Raw genomic sequence first — 22,252 nt, forward strand, 5'->3', positions numbered from 1 at the left:
CTATGGAACTCCTAACAGAATCGCGCGGATTTATTTTATGCTTCCATATTCCCACCGCTTCGACATTGGTTTTCGTTCGGATCAGTAATCGATACGGACATGAAACTTTTTTAATATGTTCGTTTTAAGCAGTTTCCAACGGGAACTTCTTTTTAAAAAAAAAGTTTTCCATTATAGCGTCCGGTGAGAAAGAAGTGAACGTAAGTTCTGCAAAATGGAAATTTGAGATTTAACGCGATCCGTGATAATTGAATGTAGCACGTTTTAAGTAACGATCACTTCGATAAACAATTAGAATTTCTGTTAATAAATGATAATGAAAAGAATTGACGTGAAATATCTTTGGTATTTATTTCTCATTTAAAATTAATAAGATGTGGAGTATTTTTGTCTGTCGTTCAAAACTGATACAAAGCGGAGTATCTCTAGGTAAATCGCTCGGAACTCGGCCAATATGGAATATATATATATATATAGGAGAATCGTCCACTCGACCAAGGCAAGACGCTTGGTCTCATCTCCGCCATTCATTCTATCCTGCTTCAGTTACTCCCTAGGGAATCTTATTAAACTTGTTGAGCAATACATCTGCGTGTATATAAATTTGTCTCTGTGGACGCACACAGAATACAATAGGAGGATCGTATCTGTGGCGAAATATTAAAGACAACAGAAGTAATGCGAATAATAACTATTATTGAGTTGATTCATATACAACTTCTGTTTATTAAGATAGTTTTAAACAAATGGTAAGAAAAACTCTCGCAATAGTAACACGTGGCAAATATTTGTTGTTTAAACGTTTTCGAAATAACGAACGACTCGTGTTTATTTAGTATTGAACCGGTCGAAAATTGATGAATATTTGTCGATAACGTAAGAAGAATACATGAGTACAAGTAAATAACAGGTAGGGAGAAAAATCAGTTCCTTCTCTTGTGAAGAATTCAGTGGTTTGAACGTGAGCTGCGCCGCAAACAAGCAATTCAAGAACTCCCATTTTACAATCTACTTTATTTGATAAAAGGTTCCTGGAATCGAGTAAGCTTTAACAAGATTTTAGTGGTTAGCTGGAATGAAAATAGATTGGTCCCTGTCGAGTAGTTCGTTTCGTAACGTAATTTATTTAATTCATCGTGATCGATACGATTCGAAGGGTGCTTAATAGCATCTCTGCTGTGCTAAAATTACGAACGTGTTATTTGATTGATTCTTGAATTCAAAAGTGATGGTATCGAACGTACGATATAATATCATCTAAAAGTAGTCCTCGTTGCGGTATTCATATTTACCTGCATCAATTCTTGGTATCTTCGATTAGAAAAGATCTGAAGCTCGTCCCAGTTTCTATTATTACCTCGTGTATAAAATGATATTAAATACATGTAAGAAGATCGAAGGTAATACAGATACATTGAAGTGTATTCCTCGAAATAAACAAAAGTAAAAGAAGCACAAGCTTAGCATTCGTGACAATAGAATGCTAAGAAAGCATCTCGAGTTGCTGTTAGATACCAAAAAAGAAGGCCTCGCGTGCTAACGTTTCTTATCTTAAAATCTTATCGTACTTAGACGATCAAATATTTCGCTTCTAACCGTAATATCGTTCCTTTTTGCAGAATGATCGAGAAGGACACCCGAAGGATGCCTACTCGAGAAACATCCGTGAGTGGGAATCGAGTCACGTGACTGTTATCTACTTGTCGGATACAGATGAGACAGGAAAGAGCGGGTGGAATTCGTAAAGAATGAAGGGACCGTCTTTCAGAAAGTGAGCGTCGGAGTGATATGAATGAATACAGGATCCTTCGTGACGTTAAACGATCGAGCCACGACCTCGCCGAAACAAATACCGTCGATTAACCGGCACGCGATACAACGGAAACACGATTAAAACGTAGTGCGTCTTTTTTCCCCGTTCAACGAAGAAACCGACGGTGCTCGCGGGATCGCGTGAAAAGCAACGAAACTGGATACAGAGGAGGAAGAGAACCGGATTGAAAGCGGAAGCGGTGTCAGAAAAATGCAGTGCCACGTCCTCGTCGCCATCATCGCTTTTTTCGACGTCGTCCACGCTCAAGGTTCGTGTAATTTCGATCTTCCTACATAGATTCTTTCACTCCAGTTTCGAGTTGCAAGTTACACCTCCGTTTGCGTGTTTCCCGCTCTGACTCATACACCTTTTACCTAACCCTTATCGACGTGCGGATCTCGCGAACGAAACCACGAACGAATTAAATCGCACGATGGGCCCTGATTATAGGAACTATCGGGTATTCGTAAATGAGTAGCAGGTATCAAAATTAATTCTGGCCCTCTATATTCTGTGCTTTAATAAATCATTTATTATTTATTTATTTATTTATTTATTTTTTTTTGTAACTCTAGCTTAAGTAGAAATATTTACTCGAATCTCAACCCGATGACCATTACAATTGACCTACATGTACAAACTCCAGTAGTCAGAAAACTTTGCTTATTTTTCTTACAACAGATTACTAGTATAACAAATGGTTACGATAATTGTACAATTATTAAATACAGAGGCACAGAATTAATTTCTACACCTAATAATTATATGACGAATTGATTTGCTTCTTCCTCGTCCAATATAGAAGATGTCATAATATCTATAATAGATATGCGTTAACCATCAGTAATTCTAATGTTAAAGAAGGTTAAATATGTCTTTCTATATTGCATGAATTATACATCTGCGGGGACCGATGTTGCAAAACCGAGAAGTCCAATGTTGGTCCCCAGGGATCGACGCCGTCTAAACGGAAAGTTCAATGTCGGCCCCCGGGGGCCAACGTCGCGTTTAACGTGTTAAAGTAACTTTCTTGAGTCTAGAGTAAGGTTTCTTGACATAAGTAGCGTGGTATCGAGAAAATTTGGAACGAGTGTTAGTGCGAGTGAATAACTTTTGGGACTGTGCGACTGAGTTCGCGACGAGTTTTCAAAATGCACGTGGAGTTTTCGGGCCCCTGGCGAGGAATAGCTCGAACGTGTATGCGTACGCTTGAGGGCCGCGAGGCTGAGGCACAAATTGAAGTAAAGTTCAGGGAAAAACTGTCATGTAAGAGTGGACATCGTGCGTAGAGGAAAATTACAGACTGCGGACGTTTGTGCAAATTCATATTTCTACAGATCATAAATTGAACTTTAAATGGTAGCATCTCTTATCTTCTCTATATCGTATCTCTTATCTATGAAATGACAAGTCATAGAATAAAATGCATTACTATAGGTCATCATTTGTAATCGAATAAATTATAACGACAGAGATTACTGAGATGCTATGGCATCGGAAATTAATTGAAATTCGGATACCTTGAAGACCTCGAGACAGGCCTTGATGCTGGAAGAACTGGATATGGAAAAAGAGAAGAAACTGGAAAATACCATTGGTCCATCAGACAATATCCCGCGGAACGAGTTTACTAGAAAACAAAAACCGTTTACATTCGATGAGAAAAGGGGACTTCTGATGAAATTACATTCCGATATTACCCCAGGTGAGGTTCTTTCGCTGTTCCTGAATGAAAAAGTGATAAGCCTCCTGGTCACGGAAACGGACAGACATGCAAACCAAAAATTGCTTCGACATTCGTGCACTCAGGACGCTCCACTGAAGAGACGGAAACCCAATTCTTTCGAAGAAATAAAAACATTCATTCGACCGTTGATTTGGATGGGTTTTGAGCAAACACCGCTAACTAACTAAATGTTGATCTACGGATTAAACTAACAACTTTTCATTCTCTCGTGGTCTCGTAATCGATTTGAGTTAGTTATTAACAAATTATACTTTGAAAATAAACAAGCCATAGAACACAATACCAGGCTTGGACTTTCGATTCGAGCTTCACTCTATTTTTACTGTTTATTTTTATTTTGAGTTATTATTAGAAAATTGCACTTTGAAAAGATTGAACTCATGGAACACAATAACATATTTGGAAAAATGTTACCACTTGCAAACGTACAAATAGACAGTAAACAAAATATCTTTTCGTCTCAGATATTGTAGTTGACGAGGGAATGGTGTTTTTGGGGAGAAAGACTACCCTTTGCGCTTTGGATGGTCTTGCCCATAATGTATCCAAGCAGCTGCAGGTCATGCGTAAGCGGTTTAGTATGTCGCCGTGTCAGCGCCCGAGGAGCTGTGACACAGAACTTGTATAGTGCCTTAGAGGAGACGCTGGAGTGCAAAGCACTAATATTTTGCCTAGGTACCGACTAAAACACGTAAATACGGGGTACAATTAACTAAACTATGTTCCACCCAAGAGTACACACGATCCACTAAAATATATACCGGATGAGACAACGGTGGAATCAAACTAGGTGGCATAGCATAAGACGTTTACACTATTTCTACAAACAAATTGTTAAATGAAAAACCTCCATTTTGTTTCTTCATTTATTTACGGGGTTTTTCTATTGAAAAAGCTACGATTTCGAGTTACACGGTATTCCAAGGATCCAATCTTCCGTGTAAATGGGAAGGCTAGGTGTATATTACACGTTTCCTGCGCGTACCCGGAACAGAAAGTTCAAAAGCGAAGTGTATCACGATCTGAGCGTACACGAACGCGCGAAATACGCCGAACGACGAATTTCGAAGTACGATCGATAGGTTTCGAATCTCTTTGAAAAAGTTGGACATTCGAAGGTACGTCTGTGCAATAAGCTCCAGTCCATGTACAATGAAATTTTCCAAGTTTCCAACTGGTTGTTACGTTTGCCCACCTAACGTAACGATTTTCGGCGGGAAGTTCGGATGGCACGATAAAATATGCACCACCGATACAGTCCTGCCAGCGTGAAAATGAACTGTACCGCTTTTGACATTTTCCTGTTTAATTGAATTCGAGGGATTCTGCCCGGCGGGAATCCGAATTACCTGCTATATTTCTACGGAAGATTCTATTACGCGGGTACTCGTTGCCCGTGATCTAGGACCGCTTTAGCGGGGAATTATGTCGGCGATGCGATTGTTTCATCACGGCTATACCGTGCGTCACTGTGCACTCGTTTTCGTTATTGTCTTCTCTGGGATGTAATTCGTACAAAGGAGGTTCTTAAGTCCCAAACAATTTTAATTTTATATTACCCGACGTTTTAAATACGCAAAAGTCGAAATATAACGAATGAATGAGTACCGAGGCTAGTAAAACGCATGCACACGATGGACAGTTAATAGTTTTATTCTTTGTGTTATCGATACTAACGATAAAGCCGTTTCAGGATCGATGCAAGACCGATACAGGAACCGGAAAATAACAGTTATAAAACCGTTAAAAAACCGATATAGAACTAAGACGGGAACCGATATTAGAACTGTAAACGGAATTGATATGTTCAGTTTTATCGGTTCTTCGCAACTGTTTTATTTCTGGAAGAGTTTCAGACCCCGTCTAAAAGTTTAAAGGTACGTCTTCGTCTCGAAAAGTGTCTAAAGTGAACATCGATCCGTTCAATTTAATCAATTTTATCTTGAACTTTAATCAAAATGATCCCTAAGAATCGTATTAATATCGTTTGAAAGACTATATTCGCGTTTTACAATTGCCAAATGAGTTAAAAGTTACAGGTAAATAATCCCAACATAAATTACAAACAAATTTGCTCAATTTAAAGATTACTATGCGCGTTAAAACTCCAAATGTTTGCTTATGTTTTAATGAAGCCATTTATTTACTTCATTAAACATTGTTCAAAACACAAACGAACTCCTGCTATTTGTTCATGATAAAAGAACGAATTCCACTTGTTATTCTTCTGGTGAAATTATAAATTCCGACACGTGCTCTACGACACGTTTTGGTTGACTAATTCAGAACAATGGAAACGGAAATAAGGACGACACAGGATTGACATGTTAATTGTAGATTCACAGTGACGTCTACAACATAATTGTTACTCAATTTTGCAACAGAGGCATGTTACTAATTTAAAGCAGGAATCGATGACGAAACTCGGTACACATATTTCTTGTCACTGAATATGAAAAAAATATAAAACGTTGCTAAAAATATTTGTTATCAAAGGTGTAATAGCTACCACGTTTATCTAGTGTTAACTCGAGGTTAATGTGATTCTAACATCGAGTATCGCAATATTCGTGGCAGTTGCTGGAGAAAAGACAATCTTTGATATTTATCGGATGTAACGAGAGGAAAAAAATCACTTGATAGCGCGGTATATTCTCTTAACAATAGTTGGCGTGCATGGAGAGATTCAGATGAATGCAGGAGTTTCGCTTGTATCAGGTGACGCGTATCTATTGTTGCATGGTATCATTCGTCATGCTTCGACGATGCACTTCCTTCTAAAGCAACAACAATATTATTTTGCCGGAGTTACGTCGCTATTTCGTGCTCTTTAAAAAATAGAAAAAAATTAAAATAAAAAAAGAATATAACAAAAAAAAAAATGTAGAGCGTAACGAAGTTTTTGTGCCATTCAACACGATGAGCAATATTGCGAGAAATTCTCTACGGTTTCCCCTTTTCCCATCCTCTTTCTGCTCCGTGGACGAAAATTCAGTGCTCCAGTTAAAATGGAAAGACCGAAATAATTAACGACGCGAATATCCCTGCCGTGATAGTAACTTGAATATATTTTCCACTGGATGTGTGTCTGTACTCTCCTACACTTTTTTTTTTTCTATAAATAAGACCGGTTTCCAACGTCTGTGCGCGAGAGTAGCGAAAGGTTTTCTCCGTATTTTGTGAACTGTCGGTAGACTCTTTGCGCTCGCGTTAAACTAAACGTCCCTGTCTGAAAATGTGCTTTCTGCTTCAACATTTCATTGTATTTAAGTCTACCGACGAGCAACTTTCAGTTGGGCTGATTGTTTAGCTAGGACAGGTATTAGTTACTCGTCGAATACTTCTCTTGTTTCGGTATTCGAACCTTTCGCCGATACAAATGTTTATTGCGGAATTTAGAGTGGGATTGTAAGGAATATTTTATATGCGAGATGTGAATAAAAATATAAAAATTATCGTGTAAGAGGTCGGAGTGTAATTTCTTAGCCAAATAGAAATTCAATTTTTTATTTAAATTTTTAAATTACGCCAGTAGATCCACATGTGATTATTGCTATGTTTTCATTCGACACGCAGTTGACTTTTATAAATAGCTCCTCGTCCACCGTAAATCTAGTTCGCAAGAAGTTATGGCAGTTCGGTGCGGCGAGATGATTATTTCTAACGGACTTCATAATTTGCATATATCCATTTACGCGCTCGGGTGCTGATGCCTACACACACCCACACAAGCCGAGCCAGTTCCTGGATATCGAGCGTCTTGAACACACTTTGCCGTGAAACAGCGTACGTAATGTATAGCACTTAACTTTATCACCCGCAATATCTCCGTTGCTATTGATCACACGATGAAGTGTTTGAGGAAGAAATTATTTAGATCAGACGAGCTGTTATGAGGTCTAATGGCTGACAAAACAATTGCCTATAGCTACGCTTGTCGAGACTTCGAGTGTCAATGTCTTTTATACGATATTATATATTCTCACGATGGCAATGTTAGATTTAACTTTTAAATAAATTAATCGCGAGGTACTTGTGAAGTTTTTAGAGACGTCGAAAGTTTATTTTTATAAAATTACGTTAAAGTTAAATACATAAATAAAGCTTATTTTCAATAATGTATAATTAGAATTCAGATATTTTGATACTTTGCATTAATAGGTCTATTTTCGATAATAGTATATGTAAATGAAAATACAAACCATGTTATTATGGTACGTGAAAGTAAATTACTTTATAACTGATGCATGCTAAAATAATTTTGAACGGTCCTGTACGTTATTCGATCGTGTACCGTTTATTTAATATATTTTGAAATATCCAATTTCGTTTACTGTTTTTTGAAATGGGATTATTTGCGAAATTTTCGAAACGTATACAGACGATTAAAATAAATAATTCCGCGGCTTTGAATCAAAAATTTAATATTTTATTAATTACCCTAAACTATTCATAGTCGTTTCGGTTACAATAATGATGGTAGAGTACTAAGAACACGGTGTCGCATTGTTGAAGAAACATCGCGCAAAAAATATTCTACTAGGTCAATTTTAAGACTACTCTTTACTTTGTTTCTATGCTTTTTCCATTTAATCTTAGTGGAGAGTTTGTGAAGGTTCGGAGTGTCGCATCTAGTAAAGAAAAAGCTTAATTCAGTGAAATTTCTGCGGAGAAAAACATTGCTCTGCTCTAAAACCTGCGTGCTTTTTAAACATCGTAAAACACTTCCGTCCTATCTCTAAAAATACGGATTACGAAGTTTAATCTCCATAAGAGAATATTAATTACATTTGTTATAAAAAACAGTATTGCATTCCGGTTGAATCACTAAAATTCTCATCTGTAAGAATACCTTCAAGTACGTTTAAGGTACACAAATTTCGTCATTACACCAGCGACATTCAATTTCGTCGTAAACTGGATTAACTATTGTCAATGGAAAATTTCCATTAAGCGACTGTTTATATTTAAATACATTTACCGTCAACTCGTTGTAAACGCAACGTTATCATTAAATGACTGTTTATATTTAAATGTGTAAGCGTTAATTCGTCGTAAATTGGTTAAATAATTGTCCGTGAAATATTCTCATTAAGAGAGTTTCCATGCGTTTACACAAGTCCACCACATTACGCGTTGTTAAGTAGAATAAAACCATTAAGTGTCCTGATTAGTTTCTGGCCAAAAGAGAAGCCGATATTTAGAAATTTCTTTAGGTTAAACTAGCAATGATATCTAATCCATTCCTTCTCTCAAACATTTATTGATCTTTGGGGGATGTTACTAAATGCTTGTAATTAAATTCTTCGAGTATAAATTGAGTTGAAATTGATGTTCACGTGTTCATTTTTTTTTTTTTTTTTTTTTAAGAAAGAGAACATCAAGATGGCAAGCTAAAAATAGATGTTTCCATTTAGGAGGGCACCATTTTCTCAACCGTTGAAACTTTTCGATCGTAGTCCATTCCGTGGGGGACAGCAATTTTAAACACGAAGATTCTTACTTCATCTATTTCAGACGACCGCGCAGCCCTAGGGAATTCACGTAGCCGAGCCATGACTTCGAGACAGGGCTCACTTCCACTACGTGGATACCGATGCTATACGAGGAGAATGCGTTTGAAAATATTTACTATCTATCCTGAAAGATCAAGAAATATTTTTGAAAATGATTAGTATCGATATACTTATTGATTAACCCATTGAAGTCTAATAAATAGTGTCTTCTGTTTGGTGTCACAAACTAGAGGGTGCCTTTAGGTATTTCGATAAAAAAGTGTTTAGATGAATGTAAATGTATAGCTACCGAGGAGATCGTTGTAATCATTGTTTTATCCAAATCTAAACATTGTGTATTAATAAGAAAAACACATTGGGGAACTCCATCGTGCTGATGAATTTGATAAATTTTCTTTCGAAGGTTCTGGTAAACAGCATAAAGTTGAAAAATTTCTGAATCTGTCGTATATTCCATCTATTGTATATAAATTTATCGATTTCGTAATAAATATATAAAAGAATTGTAAGCATGTGTATAAAATGTAACCGAAGAACTGTCTTCTGAAGAGAACTCGAAACGGCTCTCGTTCCTTTAGCGAAGTTTTATGCGGGATTGATTTGAAATTTATTGATATCAAGGACTCCTCTAAAGACCAATGAATACCAAATTTACGATCATACCGCGTGTTTTGCCGTGAGGAACGCGTGGCTCGAATGTAATACTTCCCAAGGTATTTTAAAATGGGAACAAGCGACGGACGGGGAAGAAACAGAATCCAATCCCGAGTGCTGTACCGTTGAAAGTCTTGTCATCACGACGAAGAAGCGCCGGAAAGCTCTCGCCAACTCCCATAAAACCTGCCTGGGAACCACGTACTCGTACGTCTACGGATTCGAAAAGCCATCCGCGGCCGTACCGGCGCCGCCGCCAGGCCGTAAACCGTACGAGTCACTGGGGTGCACGAAAGAAAGGGAACGGTGTACGAAAAAAGGTAACACCAGAAACCAGGGACACGTAATTCGATGGGCACGCCTCGTTGCTTGTAACCGCGGTGCGCGTGCATGCGAATCCGTATGCACGCGTGCAACCCCGATTTGATTACGCAAAAGGGCCGCGACGACGCGCAACAGACTGCCGACACGTCGTCATACTGGTAAAAGTAAATCGAACCAGAGGGGGCGTGGGAGAGTTCTTTGTTACCGTCTATTAGTTCAATGGTTCAAAGTCTTCGCATAAAGCGAGCTATTTTTTATAGAAACGTGAAACAAGAGGAGCTTTCGAACATGAAAATTCTAATTTAAGTGCACCTTCGTTTTTTTATCTTATAATTATACCACGAATGTTTATGCATTTATGACGAGTGTGAATGTACAAAAATGTACAAGACTGTGAACAAATGCATAAGCATGTAAAATATCTGTATATATAACATTGTAAACATAACAAAGTTATCGTGTTATTTTTAAAAAAATTGCGCTCAAGTTTTATAACGGTTATAATATTCAATAATTTTTCTTTTACATGGTCGAATATCGGATCTGTTATTGGAATACCGATAATGTTAGGTAGTTGGTGCATCAATCGGAAGGAGGCTCCAACGAGGACGTATAATCTCCTCGACAAAAACTACGTCGTCGGAACCACCTGGTTGCGCAGTGGTTGGGGAAACAGCCCTTACGTCTGATAGCAGAACTGCTTGGATGATGTGCGGTTGCGGCACGACGTCAACGACGGTGTTTATGGTCGAATTTAATGGAAAATGGAGAATCCGAGCGAGTCGTTCAACTGAAATTTTCCTCTCGATTTCGTGTCCCCCTTTTTTGAGCATTAATGTCTTACGAATTAATCACTTATATAGCATGTAGAAATAATTCGTATCACTGGCAATTTATTTGCTCATTGTCAAGGAATAAAAAGCATTCCACTAATACTTATACTTTAGGAATTCGAATACAATCACGATGGAACCGTGTATGATGGAACGCGTTCAAAATGCTCTTTCGAATACCGCCATTTTGTCACATTTATCGCATAGCTGTTCCACGGCACATGCCAAGAATACTCATCTGCGTTGATATTTTTTAAAAAGTAGACGACGCGTTTGCCGGCATAGGCGGAACACGCGTGTCAACGAGAAATACGAGATTGCGAGCGGCACTTCAACATTTTTATTTGGATGCTTTTAACGGTTCTGTCATTTTACTTTGAAAACAAGTTGCGCGTGCTGCGCCACACACTACCGAGCGAAATGTATCGCGCGCAACGTATGTACGAATAGCATTGTTTACGAAAATTGGCATACCGCACGATATTGTTATTCGGTCGCGCGCCACTCCATTTAAACGGGAATTTATGCGTGACGAAGCTAGAAACATTTATCGACGATGAAAGATTTATCATTTGCGTGCACGTGAATTAAATATTTCGCGCGGTGTGCTCGATAAATTCCCCAAACCCGCCGCCCCGTGAAATAATACTACCCTACTCGATGACTTCATACTAAGCGCGGGGGTATCTATCGAAACAGATCGAAACAACGCACTTAATTAATTTCCACGACACGCGGCGATCATAATTGATTGCCATATGTCCTTAACGTTAGCTGGCATCGAGTTCGCAGTCTGTCACGATTAGATATCTCACCGTGCATGTAATCAAAGAAATTGCGTGTGATTCATGTACTCATGCACTACCGAATTAAGCATATTGAACTATATGAAAGTTTGTTTATTTGTCGAATTATAATCGTACCTCTTAGAAGAAGTAATTCTGTTTTTACATTTACATAATTATTTCTAACTCTAGCTTAAATAGAAATATTTACTGGCCATTTTGTTACGTTCGAGTATCAATCTCCGTTGTAATGAAACACGCGTGTTGCTTTGACTTTTGGCTCTATAATTACGCGTGCTCTTTTGGAATATGTGACTGAGGAAGAATTCAAAGTTGTGTGATGAGTTTTAAATGCCGAACGCGTTGTCGCCTAAAAAGCTTGTTTCTCTCTATTATTGCGAAAGTAAACCCACCGTAAAAGTGCATCTAATGGACCCAGAGAATCTTCGGAGTACGCTTCCTCGTATAGGAAATAATTTACTAAATAGATCACAGTTAAAAGGTTTCTGTAACTTACGCGGAGCATAAGATTCCACTTTCAATAATGAGTATGGTATAGAACCCGTAAGAAGCATCTCGTGTTTCGCATTAGAAAAGATTTACGAATTTAAACGATGCTATTGCGTTTCACGAATTACGGCTCGCTTTATACTCCGCTTACAGCATTATATGACAAGTTTCGAATTACCGAGTGTAGCATTTCAGTCGTTGCAATTACTTTGCGTGCGGAAAAAAGTCTGGATATCGGTAGTGGCTGGAGTCAGTTATCGGCGAACGCTACGCTGAAGAAAGAGATGGACGTTTCCCAATAAAAGTCGGATTACCATCGGTATTTACCATGCATTCTATGTAAATAATTAAATGTATCCGATCTGGAGATCGAACGAAATGGGGACGAACGATTTCAATATGTTACTGTTTAATGTATCTGGTTACATTTATTAATTTCGTTTATGCGGTTATTAAGAGTGGTAGAAGTTTCGTATTTTTATACTAAGAATTTTAATCATTCATATTAATTCTCCAAGTATGCACTCCTTAAAACGATGCTAAATAAAATGAATGCTAAATTGAGAATACGTATTGAAATTCGTGAGAATATTACCGATGGCATTTATCAATTAAGAAACCAACATTGGTGATTGATTGGAAATCTGCACAGTACGCAGGCTTGCCAGAGCTGCAGTAGGGTTTTAGAGATTTGTAAAAGCTCTCGTGTCGGTTATTACGACAGGCATTGAAACCGTTTGAAACTTACTTTCCTATCTAGTGGCTATAGCACCGAACCCTCTATGCTCATTAAATTCGCGTTATCGTTACACACGGTAGCGTGCGACGTTTGTTAGCACAAAGATGTTAACCGTAGATTACCGTCGAAAATTATAATGCCGTTTCTACTCGTTATATATATATATATATTTTTTTTTTCTCGTTTTTACTCTCAAATTATTAAATTAAATTCGAAAGTCGAATAAGTTTCAAGATCGTGCCATCTATAAATGTGGAAAGCAAATACTTGACCCACTGCTCGAGTAAGATGTACTTGAAATTTTAAGTTCCTACTCGGCGTTGACTTTAAGTTCATGCTTCAGTTTCGTTATTTTTATTTCACGCGAGTATGCGAGGTCGCAATTGGTGCGGAAGAATCAACTGAAATTCCTTTTATGCAACGAAAGCGAATAGTAAAATCCCAAAGAAAGATAAATTTAATTCAAGTAGGTACCATTTAATCGATTATTGTAGAACCTGCATTATTCTATTAATTAATTGCCATAACAGACGTTCTACTGTATATGTACAGTTTAGTTAAGGTTAACACATTTTTGGAGAATAGTAATTGGCTATACACGATATACCAAGTTTAAACAGGCGAACCTCGAGAATGTGCAAATGTACCCAAAATAAACACGAGAAGTTTATATAACAACTGTTTTGGCTTTGTTTCCGAGATGCGGTGCTGTAAAGTTACTCTAACTCTAGATTACTGTCACCGTAGATTGGTTGAATAAATAGCTGAGACAATTATACTTTACCGAAATGAAGGAACAGCTCCAGTGTGGAAGACATAAATTTAATTGAATTGTTTGAATAAAGTATTCCATATAGGCTAAAGAGTGTGCTTGTCGGTATAATTTCGCTATAATTATTCGTTACTAATCATTAAATATAACATTTCAAAAATGAGTAATTAAAACAACACAAAGAATAAGTAATTGCACTGTTTTACTATTAAAGGTTGACTGACCTAATTTATATGAATGTTTTTGGTACGCAGGTAAAGACTGAAGTCTATTTTTTAGAGTTAACATCGGTGTTAACAAACGTATGATGCTATAAAACCAGTGAACAAGTATGTGCACAGTACCAAGTGTCGTTTTCGACAGTTTTCATTTTTACATATCCGTTATTTTGAAAGGCGTGTGAAAGCAAAAACGTTTAAAAAAAAAAAAAAAAGAGTACCGTGTGAATCAATAGTCTGGCGTATTTCATACAAAAGTTTACGCATAAACATGTGATTAATAAAGTTGGTAAAAATTTCGGCCCATTTCACCGAAACACGCAGGGACTTTGGGACGCGGCTGCGTAATAAATAATTCTTTTTTAGGCGTTAGGAATGAAAGTACGTTCCCTGGTATCACAATTAGAACCGACCGCTAGTCGTAACATGCGCGCGACCTCGTTGTGGTTTCCAGGGTTAATCGTGTCGATACGATATAGTTTCGATGTACACACCACCATGAATTTCTACCACCGTACGTTACTTGGTGTTATCCCGATCGGTTGGATAACCTTCGGATCGATTATTAACAATTTGTAACCGTCGATAAATATGCGCTCGCGTAATAAGTAATCCGATCGAGTGTCGCGGATCGGTTATACTCGCGTGAATCGTAGTCTCGTTATCGCGAAATTGCACTACGGGAAATCTGATTTCTGCAGTTGCCAAAACTGTAATACGCATTATACATATTTCGCCGTAACGTTCTCCCGAAGATTAATATCGTTTTACGCCGCGCGTTTTCAACGGGCTTCTCGTTGAACTACACGTCGGAACGATGTACGCGATATCGGTCGTAATCAATTACTAGACTGCGAATTTCATGCATTTATGACGTACAGTAACGCGGAGAACGTATGAAAAATGTAACGCATGTAAAATATGTTCTATTGAATAATATAGTAATATTATTATTTCGTTTTGCTTCTGTGAGAATACCTTTTGGTTATACGTAGTATTTATTTATTATATTAGTCTGTATTATATGTGCGTAAAATCCGCAGTCTCTTAATTATAATTGTAATTTTAATACCGCAGAAATTATAATAGAATAATTGAATAGAATATTAATATAGAAATTGTGAGTACGAAACATATTTTTTTAAATGTCTATAATTAACACGTGAATTATAGCAGGAATTAAAAACTCCCAAGTAGACTGCAAGACTATCATGAATAGATATTTAATACGATGAAGTATTCCACAATAAATATATCAATATATAACTAGCTAACCGTATAAATCGTTGATCTTGTCTGTCATTTGTTGTCCGTGTAAAATTTTGCTCATCTCTGAGGTCTGATCAGTGAATAGTAGTCCCGCGCATATTATTTGACGCGACGAGGCGAACGAAGGGGATACATTGAGGGAGATAGAGCAACAGCGTGGAAATTTCGAATTTTCCGTGCTTAGCGGCTTGCAACCAGGAGCGATAAGCCACGCGCTGCGATAAGTTACCCATTAATAATAATTAAAATTTTCATAATTTTATAAAACTTGTATACTTGTCGTGGCATTTTCATGAAAAAATTAATATATATGTGATTAGTACGTACTAATCAATTTCTGATTATGTATAATTAAAAGAAGATTCGAGTATGGTCGTGTTTGTACTCATTTCAATCAGAAAAGCTTTACAAATTTATCGATAGTATTCTTATCAAGATTGAACAAAAAATATAAAAATATTAATATTATTATTTGTATTAATAGGGAAAGGGTGAGGTTAGTTATTGCAATATTTATATATGTCTATTGTATTCATATCTTGTCGCGGCCCTGATTGCATCGATTGAAAGCTTTAAACGTATTTTCCTGAAATCAATATTTTCAAATTGTCACCGCCGACATCCTCGAAACTATTACACCGACTCACTTGTGCTTTCGTTTACATACAAAGCAAATATTTCGCCGTTCTGCGAGCCAGGATCATCTCGATGGCAACGGTATCATTTTTCGCGACGCTGAAAAGTTGCAAAATTGATACTCAAAATCGAGTTTCACGCTTTTAAAAGCCGTCACTTCGTGAAACGTTATACTATGTTATTTATTCTAGTTCGAGCGATTGCCACACTCATATCAATTAAAAAGGGAAGCCCGTATCAATCGATGCGTACGCCTGCAAAGAGTCCAATCATTGACGCTAGTTGAGCAGAAATTTCGAATCTCGATTTGCGATGGCCTCTAGTTCGTAGAATATTGGAAACAATTATTTGACATATTTTTTTACGATTGTTAAGAGTACGATTGAACATCGGTATGAAATTTTAATCGTTTGGGTCAAATAGATTTTCATTCGATTCTCATGGCTCGCGTTAAAAGTCCACGTTCAAAATCAAATAACCCGGTTAAATCGTAATTTGTAAAAATTTCAATGATACTGGTAAATAAATTCGAAGAAGAATTGAATGTGACATAAAAAATGGTCAAATAAAATTCTCCATCTCTCGTGCTAAAAAGAAAATTAAGGGAGTCAACTACTTCAGAAGTTCAAAAAATCAATTATCTTAAAACATCGGGTCTTGAGAATATCTTTCCAAAGTATTATATTGGAATTCGAAAAATTGGCGTAGTTATGGAAATTGAATGGTAAGCGCAGGCAGCTAGAAATCAAAGTACGTAAAACTTTAAAGCTGTTTTTCTCGAACTTACTTTCGCCGCGCTGATATTCCTAAAAACTCCGTCTCGCACGAATCGATTTCCACAAAAGGTACACGCGTAAAAGTAAATGTGTCTTTGTCGTTGGTACTACAACCAGCGTAATAATAATATAGTATAATATTTGCAAATACATTTTTTTATTTTTAAATATATTTCTTTTCCGTGAAATTTCACTATCCGTGTTTAGAAGGTTTTTATTTTGAAAAGTTCTTCGTTTATAGCTCAGCTATAGCGCCAATCAATAATAATTTACAAAATCAGAGGTTGTTATCTAAAACATGTGCTTTGTTTCGTGTTACATACATATCCCCTTAATGAATCAATATTTTTTTATGACCATAATACATGCTATCTTGAAATATTCATGAATCAATGTGCAAAGTTTGAAAGAAGCTATTATCAATTATGATCGAGAAAAAAAGACTCGTAAAAAAAGGCCTTCTCTAATGTTCTACAGTAGAAGATCTTCGTAATTAATTAGTTTTGCAAGCTTTTAAATGTAATTTTACCATTTTTAATTTTTGTTTTATTTTGGCCGTCGAAATTTCTGAATTCGTTGAAATATTTATCGCTGTTAAGCAAACATCCTGTAGATCCATTACTGCAAGAAAACTGAATATACGAAGGACCAAACGAGATGTATAATTTATTGCAGTATAGGAGGTATTGATTACAGGGACGAGGAACAGTGGGTTAGATTAAAGTGGGATAATGCAGGAGAGATGGGGTTGGAAAAGTTTGAATGTGTAAGATCACGCGAAGGAGAGAATGAACTGCTAGTTTATATGATAATTCCAAATAATGAGGAAAAGGATTAAAGGCTGAAACGAATAATGGCAGGTAATAAAGAGGAATTGGGATTGTGCCAGTGTATCTGATAAGCTATTTAGCAATAGAGTTGTGTGTAATTCGTGCACGAGGATCTATTGGCAGCACGAATTAATATAATCGTTATTTAAAAGTCAATTATGTTTATCATCGTATTTGAGTATTTTAAGCTCTGACTTCATTTACATTTGCAATCGTTATTTTTAATTCAGTTGCCCTGAAATTGAGAGTATCGAATAAAATACAAACAAAAGCCAAGATAGTTTAATTTAAAATCCTGAATGCCACAGTTCTTTACTGTCTTAATTACTGAAAGAGTTTACAGTTATTGATTTGTGGTAGCCAAACTATATCTGACAAATTATTCGTGGTTTCATGTATTCGTTTCTATTTATACAGTACTTCGTGAGCCTGTCATTGCATCGCAAGTTCTCGTTTCGGTCGACCAATTGCTTTCGGAAGTTTGGGGGAAGCCAGAAATAAAGCCCTGGAAAGTTCTCGTTGAAATTTCACTGGGATAACTTGGAGAACAATTTCGAAACGAGGATGTGTTACGCATGCTCTTCACTTCGTCAAACCCTATATACCATGTATATATATATATGTAAGTAAGTAGTTTCGTCCTTCTTCGCGCAGTATGCAAAATAGCTTTCCCTCGGAGGTGACATTGCTCTTCAAAGAGCCTAAGGTATCTTTTAATCAGGTCAAAGAAATGACTACCCAAGGCGAAAAAATAAATTTCCTTGCTACAGAAAATCTTATTAGCGAAATTGAAACTATTACTTTTAATAGTGATTATTGAGATAAAGTGTATTACTGTGAATTTGTCAAAAATTACTAAGATTAATTATTTTTCTGTAAAAGTATACGTTTAATGAAAAAAGTTTTCATATAAGTTGGACACTCCGGTTGTGTTTTATATAAAGTTATTTCTACTTCCATTTGGATAATTATAATTTCATCGTTCTAATCAGATATTCCGGACATAATATTTCGAGAATTCAGATACCTAGTTATTTTCAAGTGTATATTACGTTATTATTTCGAGAGGCTCGATACAAGGGTTTAGCAATCTTTAGTCTAATTATTAGAGAGAAAAGACAGTTTGGCAATGGTAAACATTATACTACTCGGTAATCGTAGGTTCGTACGAAGCGTTCAAATTTGGTACGAGTAAAACGACTAATACTCTGCTAATGAAAAACATTTGATTACTCTTAACGCGCGTCCCTTAATTACCTTCTATAATCGGGATTCTACTGTAACTATGTTCGAAGATTAAACCTTTAATTAAACGCAGTTTCTTGGCTGAAGGTATCCCGGCAATAATTGCAGTATTTAAATTGATGTTTGTATCCGTTTCCGCCATCTGCTTTCCTCTGAGGCGCTAGTACTTTCTTTTTCCTGAAAAGTAAGCGTTCTTTGGAGAATTTATTCCAAGTAAAGGGTATGATTAATACGTTCTAAATTTTTATCGTTCCTTTAGCACGGTTTTGTAGCGCAAATAAAATTTTTATTACTTTCCGAAGTCTCAAATTTAGACAATACAGAAAATAAGATGTACTGAAAATAAGGTGTGTTACTTCTTTATCAGCAGTTATCTCTAGAAAACTGAATATGCATACACTTATACATAAAATTTTGCCGAACCGGATGAAGAACCATCTCGACCAGCATATATACCACGACCAACGTTCGCTGGCTTCGCGTTTCTCCTTCGCCGTGGAGCAAGCAACATTTTCATGGAGCAGAAACATGTCCAAACGATCTATAACGTCGGAGCCGCTCGTAAAGCGCAAAGGACACGGTGATGTAGTTGCGTGGAAAAATAGTTTAGCAGCTGGAATTGCCACGCTCGTGTAATAAAACGGTTCCCACTTACCCGTGTAATTTTTCCAGGCGTAATGAGTACCGACGACGAGGTAGCTCGCTGGTTAACATTCTGTGCTGTGAAAGTCATGAGACGAAATTATTGCGACGATGTATCCAACCCTCGAAAGAAACTCGGGATAAATGCGCAGAAAGAGGTGCCTCTATGATCTTGATATGGATCTGCTGGTATCGAAGGTCATGGACCTTGTACCATGCAAGTAACACGAGATAATAAAAGTTCGTACATCGTAATTTTGTTTGTTTGTCAGTCTCTTGTTTTCTATCGTTGTGACAAGAAAGTTTTACAAAACCGTTAACTACGTAAGTCTGGTCAATGAAATATGTTCCTCAGTATTATTAATTATATTATCTTCATAGAACTGAGTATGCAAATATTTTCTCGGTACTTTACCCACTGTATATCCATGCTACTAGAAATACAACGAGGAGCATAACTGAATCGATAAACACGCGTTTCCTTAAGAATCTTATCCGTCTTCGTAAGCAATAACAGACAGAAACAATAAACATAAATAATATATCTCTGCTTCCGCGTTTCGACACTTTCTTGTAATTTACTTGTTTGTTTATTTATTTGTAACGGGAGAAATTGAAAGACTCGATCTTGTATAGCGCGCGGAAAGCTCGCGGAATTTACGTAGATCGATGAAATGTTTACGTATAATAACCGTGTCTGTTTACGTAAGAAGATCATGCACTCTAACGTTCAGTTTAGCGCTGTACGTTAAGTTGAACACGACAAAGATAATAAGAAATTTTAAATGGCAATTTCTTCTACTTCTATTAAAGAAACCGTTTCGTTTGTTTAAGAAGGATTATCCATTCGTCAAGCTTTCCAAAAATGTTCCGGTTGGAAACGCGAATGTCTTGGCATAGACTTGACAAATGTCATTTTGTTAATACGTTGCTGACGTACAAGTGTATTGCATGTACAATTGTTACAGGTATATATATATATATACGTATATTATATCATCACTTTATCTACTGGAGGTCTATTTATAGGCTTTTAAATTTCAAATGAACATGTACCGTTGCAACAACATGATCGAATTCAATTCACAAATCTATACAGATTGCCCCTAATGTTCGTGTTCGGGAAACCTGGCTTTCGTTCTGTTAATCATCAGCTTACATCGTACGAGATCTTGATCAATAGCGAAATAATTTTGTCGAAAATTCTGATCGCTGAATCCGAATGCCATTCAGGAGCAACCTCTCCAGCTCTCGAATATACGATTGAATGCACTATCGTGTAATATGGTAACTTAACGCCGTCGAGTTGTGCAGCGCGAAATGGCCGGTGGTTCTGAACCGAAGTCCCGTGAAAAAAGTATTATCGTTGCGTCGGCTGCAAAAGACCTTTCAACACGAGCAACTGCAGCGAGAGTTGGATTTATCCATTCAACTGTGTCAAAGTTGTTAAAAAACCGTAAAGAGACAGGACATTTCAATAGGATCAAAGGAACCGACCTAAAAGGACGGGTTTAATGCCACGAATGACCGTCTTTTCAAACGAATTTATTTAAAAAATAGACACTTCATTTGGCAGGAGTTAAAACTCGATTGGAAGGAACACCATCGAGTGCGCGTTAAATATCACTCGGATGTTTAACGTGTTTCCTTTTATACGCTAGTAAACTGCGAATGTTTACGCATTTCAGGCAAGTGAAAATGTGGAAAAATTTATTAAATGTGTGTAACAGAGTCTGTAAAAGTATGAATTTGAATATATTAGTTAATATTAATATCGAAGAGATGTTATTGCTTGATCGTGGACTAGGCACTCGACGGTTATTATTGCGCGACATGACAAAGCTGTACTATTGCATCAACTTCGTCGAATCTACATTTGAATCGAATATCGTGTGATACAGTAGCTTAACGACAGAGGGTTTCGTAGCGCAGAACGAGCAATGGTATCGAACTGACATGACGTCCTGTGTCAAAAGTATTATCGTTGGGTTGGCTGCAAAAGGCATTTTGACGCGAGCTACCGCAGCGTGGATTGAATTTCGCCATTCAGCTCTGTCAAGTTTGTTAAAAAACATGTATAAAGATAGAAAATTTGAATTATCACGGGAGCAAATTTCCAACAGTGGCGCAGTGCTGTTAATGGTCGAGTTCTTAAGCGAGTTTTATTTAGAAATGGACACCTGGTTTCGATGGACGGTTCACTGAATTTTATTCAAGTGGTATTGAATTTCAGAGAATTTTCCTTCAAATACTATTGCCAATAGCTTTTTTAAATTGCCACACATTCGCCGAAGGGCTGCAACGAAAAAAAGCTAGTGCTCCCGATGTCTCTGATTTTGTAAACGACATTAATCTAAAACAAAACAGTGTCATAGTTTTGCGTTTTGTGCGAGCGTGGCTCCGACGTAAAAAAAAAAGCTATCGACGACTATCCAAATAAAAATATCGATATCTTGTATAAAAAAAAAAATGAAACACTTTTATAAATCGAACATACGTGTCTGCGGATAAAAGCACACTTACTTGATACATGTGCCAGACTCGTTAAAATTGGTTCATATCGAAGTTTAAAGGGTTGTCAACGTGGAAAAAGCAGTTTCCAGAAAAACGGCTTTAAAGTTTTACGCTCTACGAGTTGTACTTGGGCGAGATTACTTTTCAATTCCCATAACTACGACAATTTTTCGGATTTCAGTGTAATGCTTTCGTATAGACGAAAAATTGTTGTTTCGATGCTATTTGTTCTCATGAATTTATTACGTCAACTAACAATGAATTTAATATTAATTATGGTTATAATATTAGTTAGCCGCTTTATCAGCCTGATGACTCTTTTTCGATATTATTTTCTCATTTGACGAGTAACTTTAATTGTTCAAAGTCAATCAGCGTATCGTCGATTTATTCACGCTTTGTCGAGACTTGCGCGATTAATTTGTCATA

At 36.9% G+C, this 22,252-nt stretch overlaps 1 protein-coding gene across 2 annotated transcripts in view; it reads left to right on the forward strand.

The window, feature by feature from the left end:
• The window catches only part of LOC128890752 (synaptogenesis protein syg-2-like), a 259,753-nt gene that overhangs the window by 11,410 nt on the left and 226,091 nt on the right, over window positions 1-22,252 (forward strand). For both annotated transcript variants that reach the window (XM_054149556.1, XM_054149557.1), the window contains exon 2: window positions 1,620-2,081. In XM_054149556.1, coding sequence (XP_054005531.1) covers window positions 2,024-2,081 — 58 coding nt within the window. In that variant the 5' untranslated portion in view covers window positions 1,620-2,023. The remainder of the gene's footprint in view (window positions 1-1,619; window positions 2,082-22,252) is intronic.

Source organism: Hylaeus anthracinus, unplaced genomic scaffold (genome assembly GCF_026225885.1).
Source record: "Hylaeus anthracinus isolate JK02 unplaced genomic scaffold, UHH_iyHylAnth1.0_haploid 12001, whole genome shotgun sequence".
NCBI lineage: Eukaryota > Metazoa > Arthropoda > Insecta > Hymenoptera > Colletidae > Hylaeus > Hylaeus anthracinus.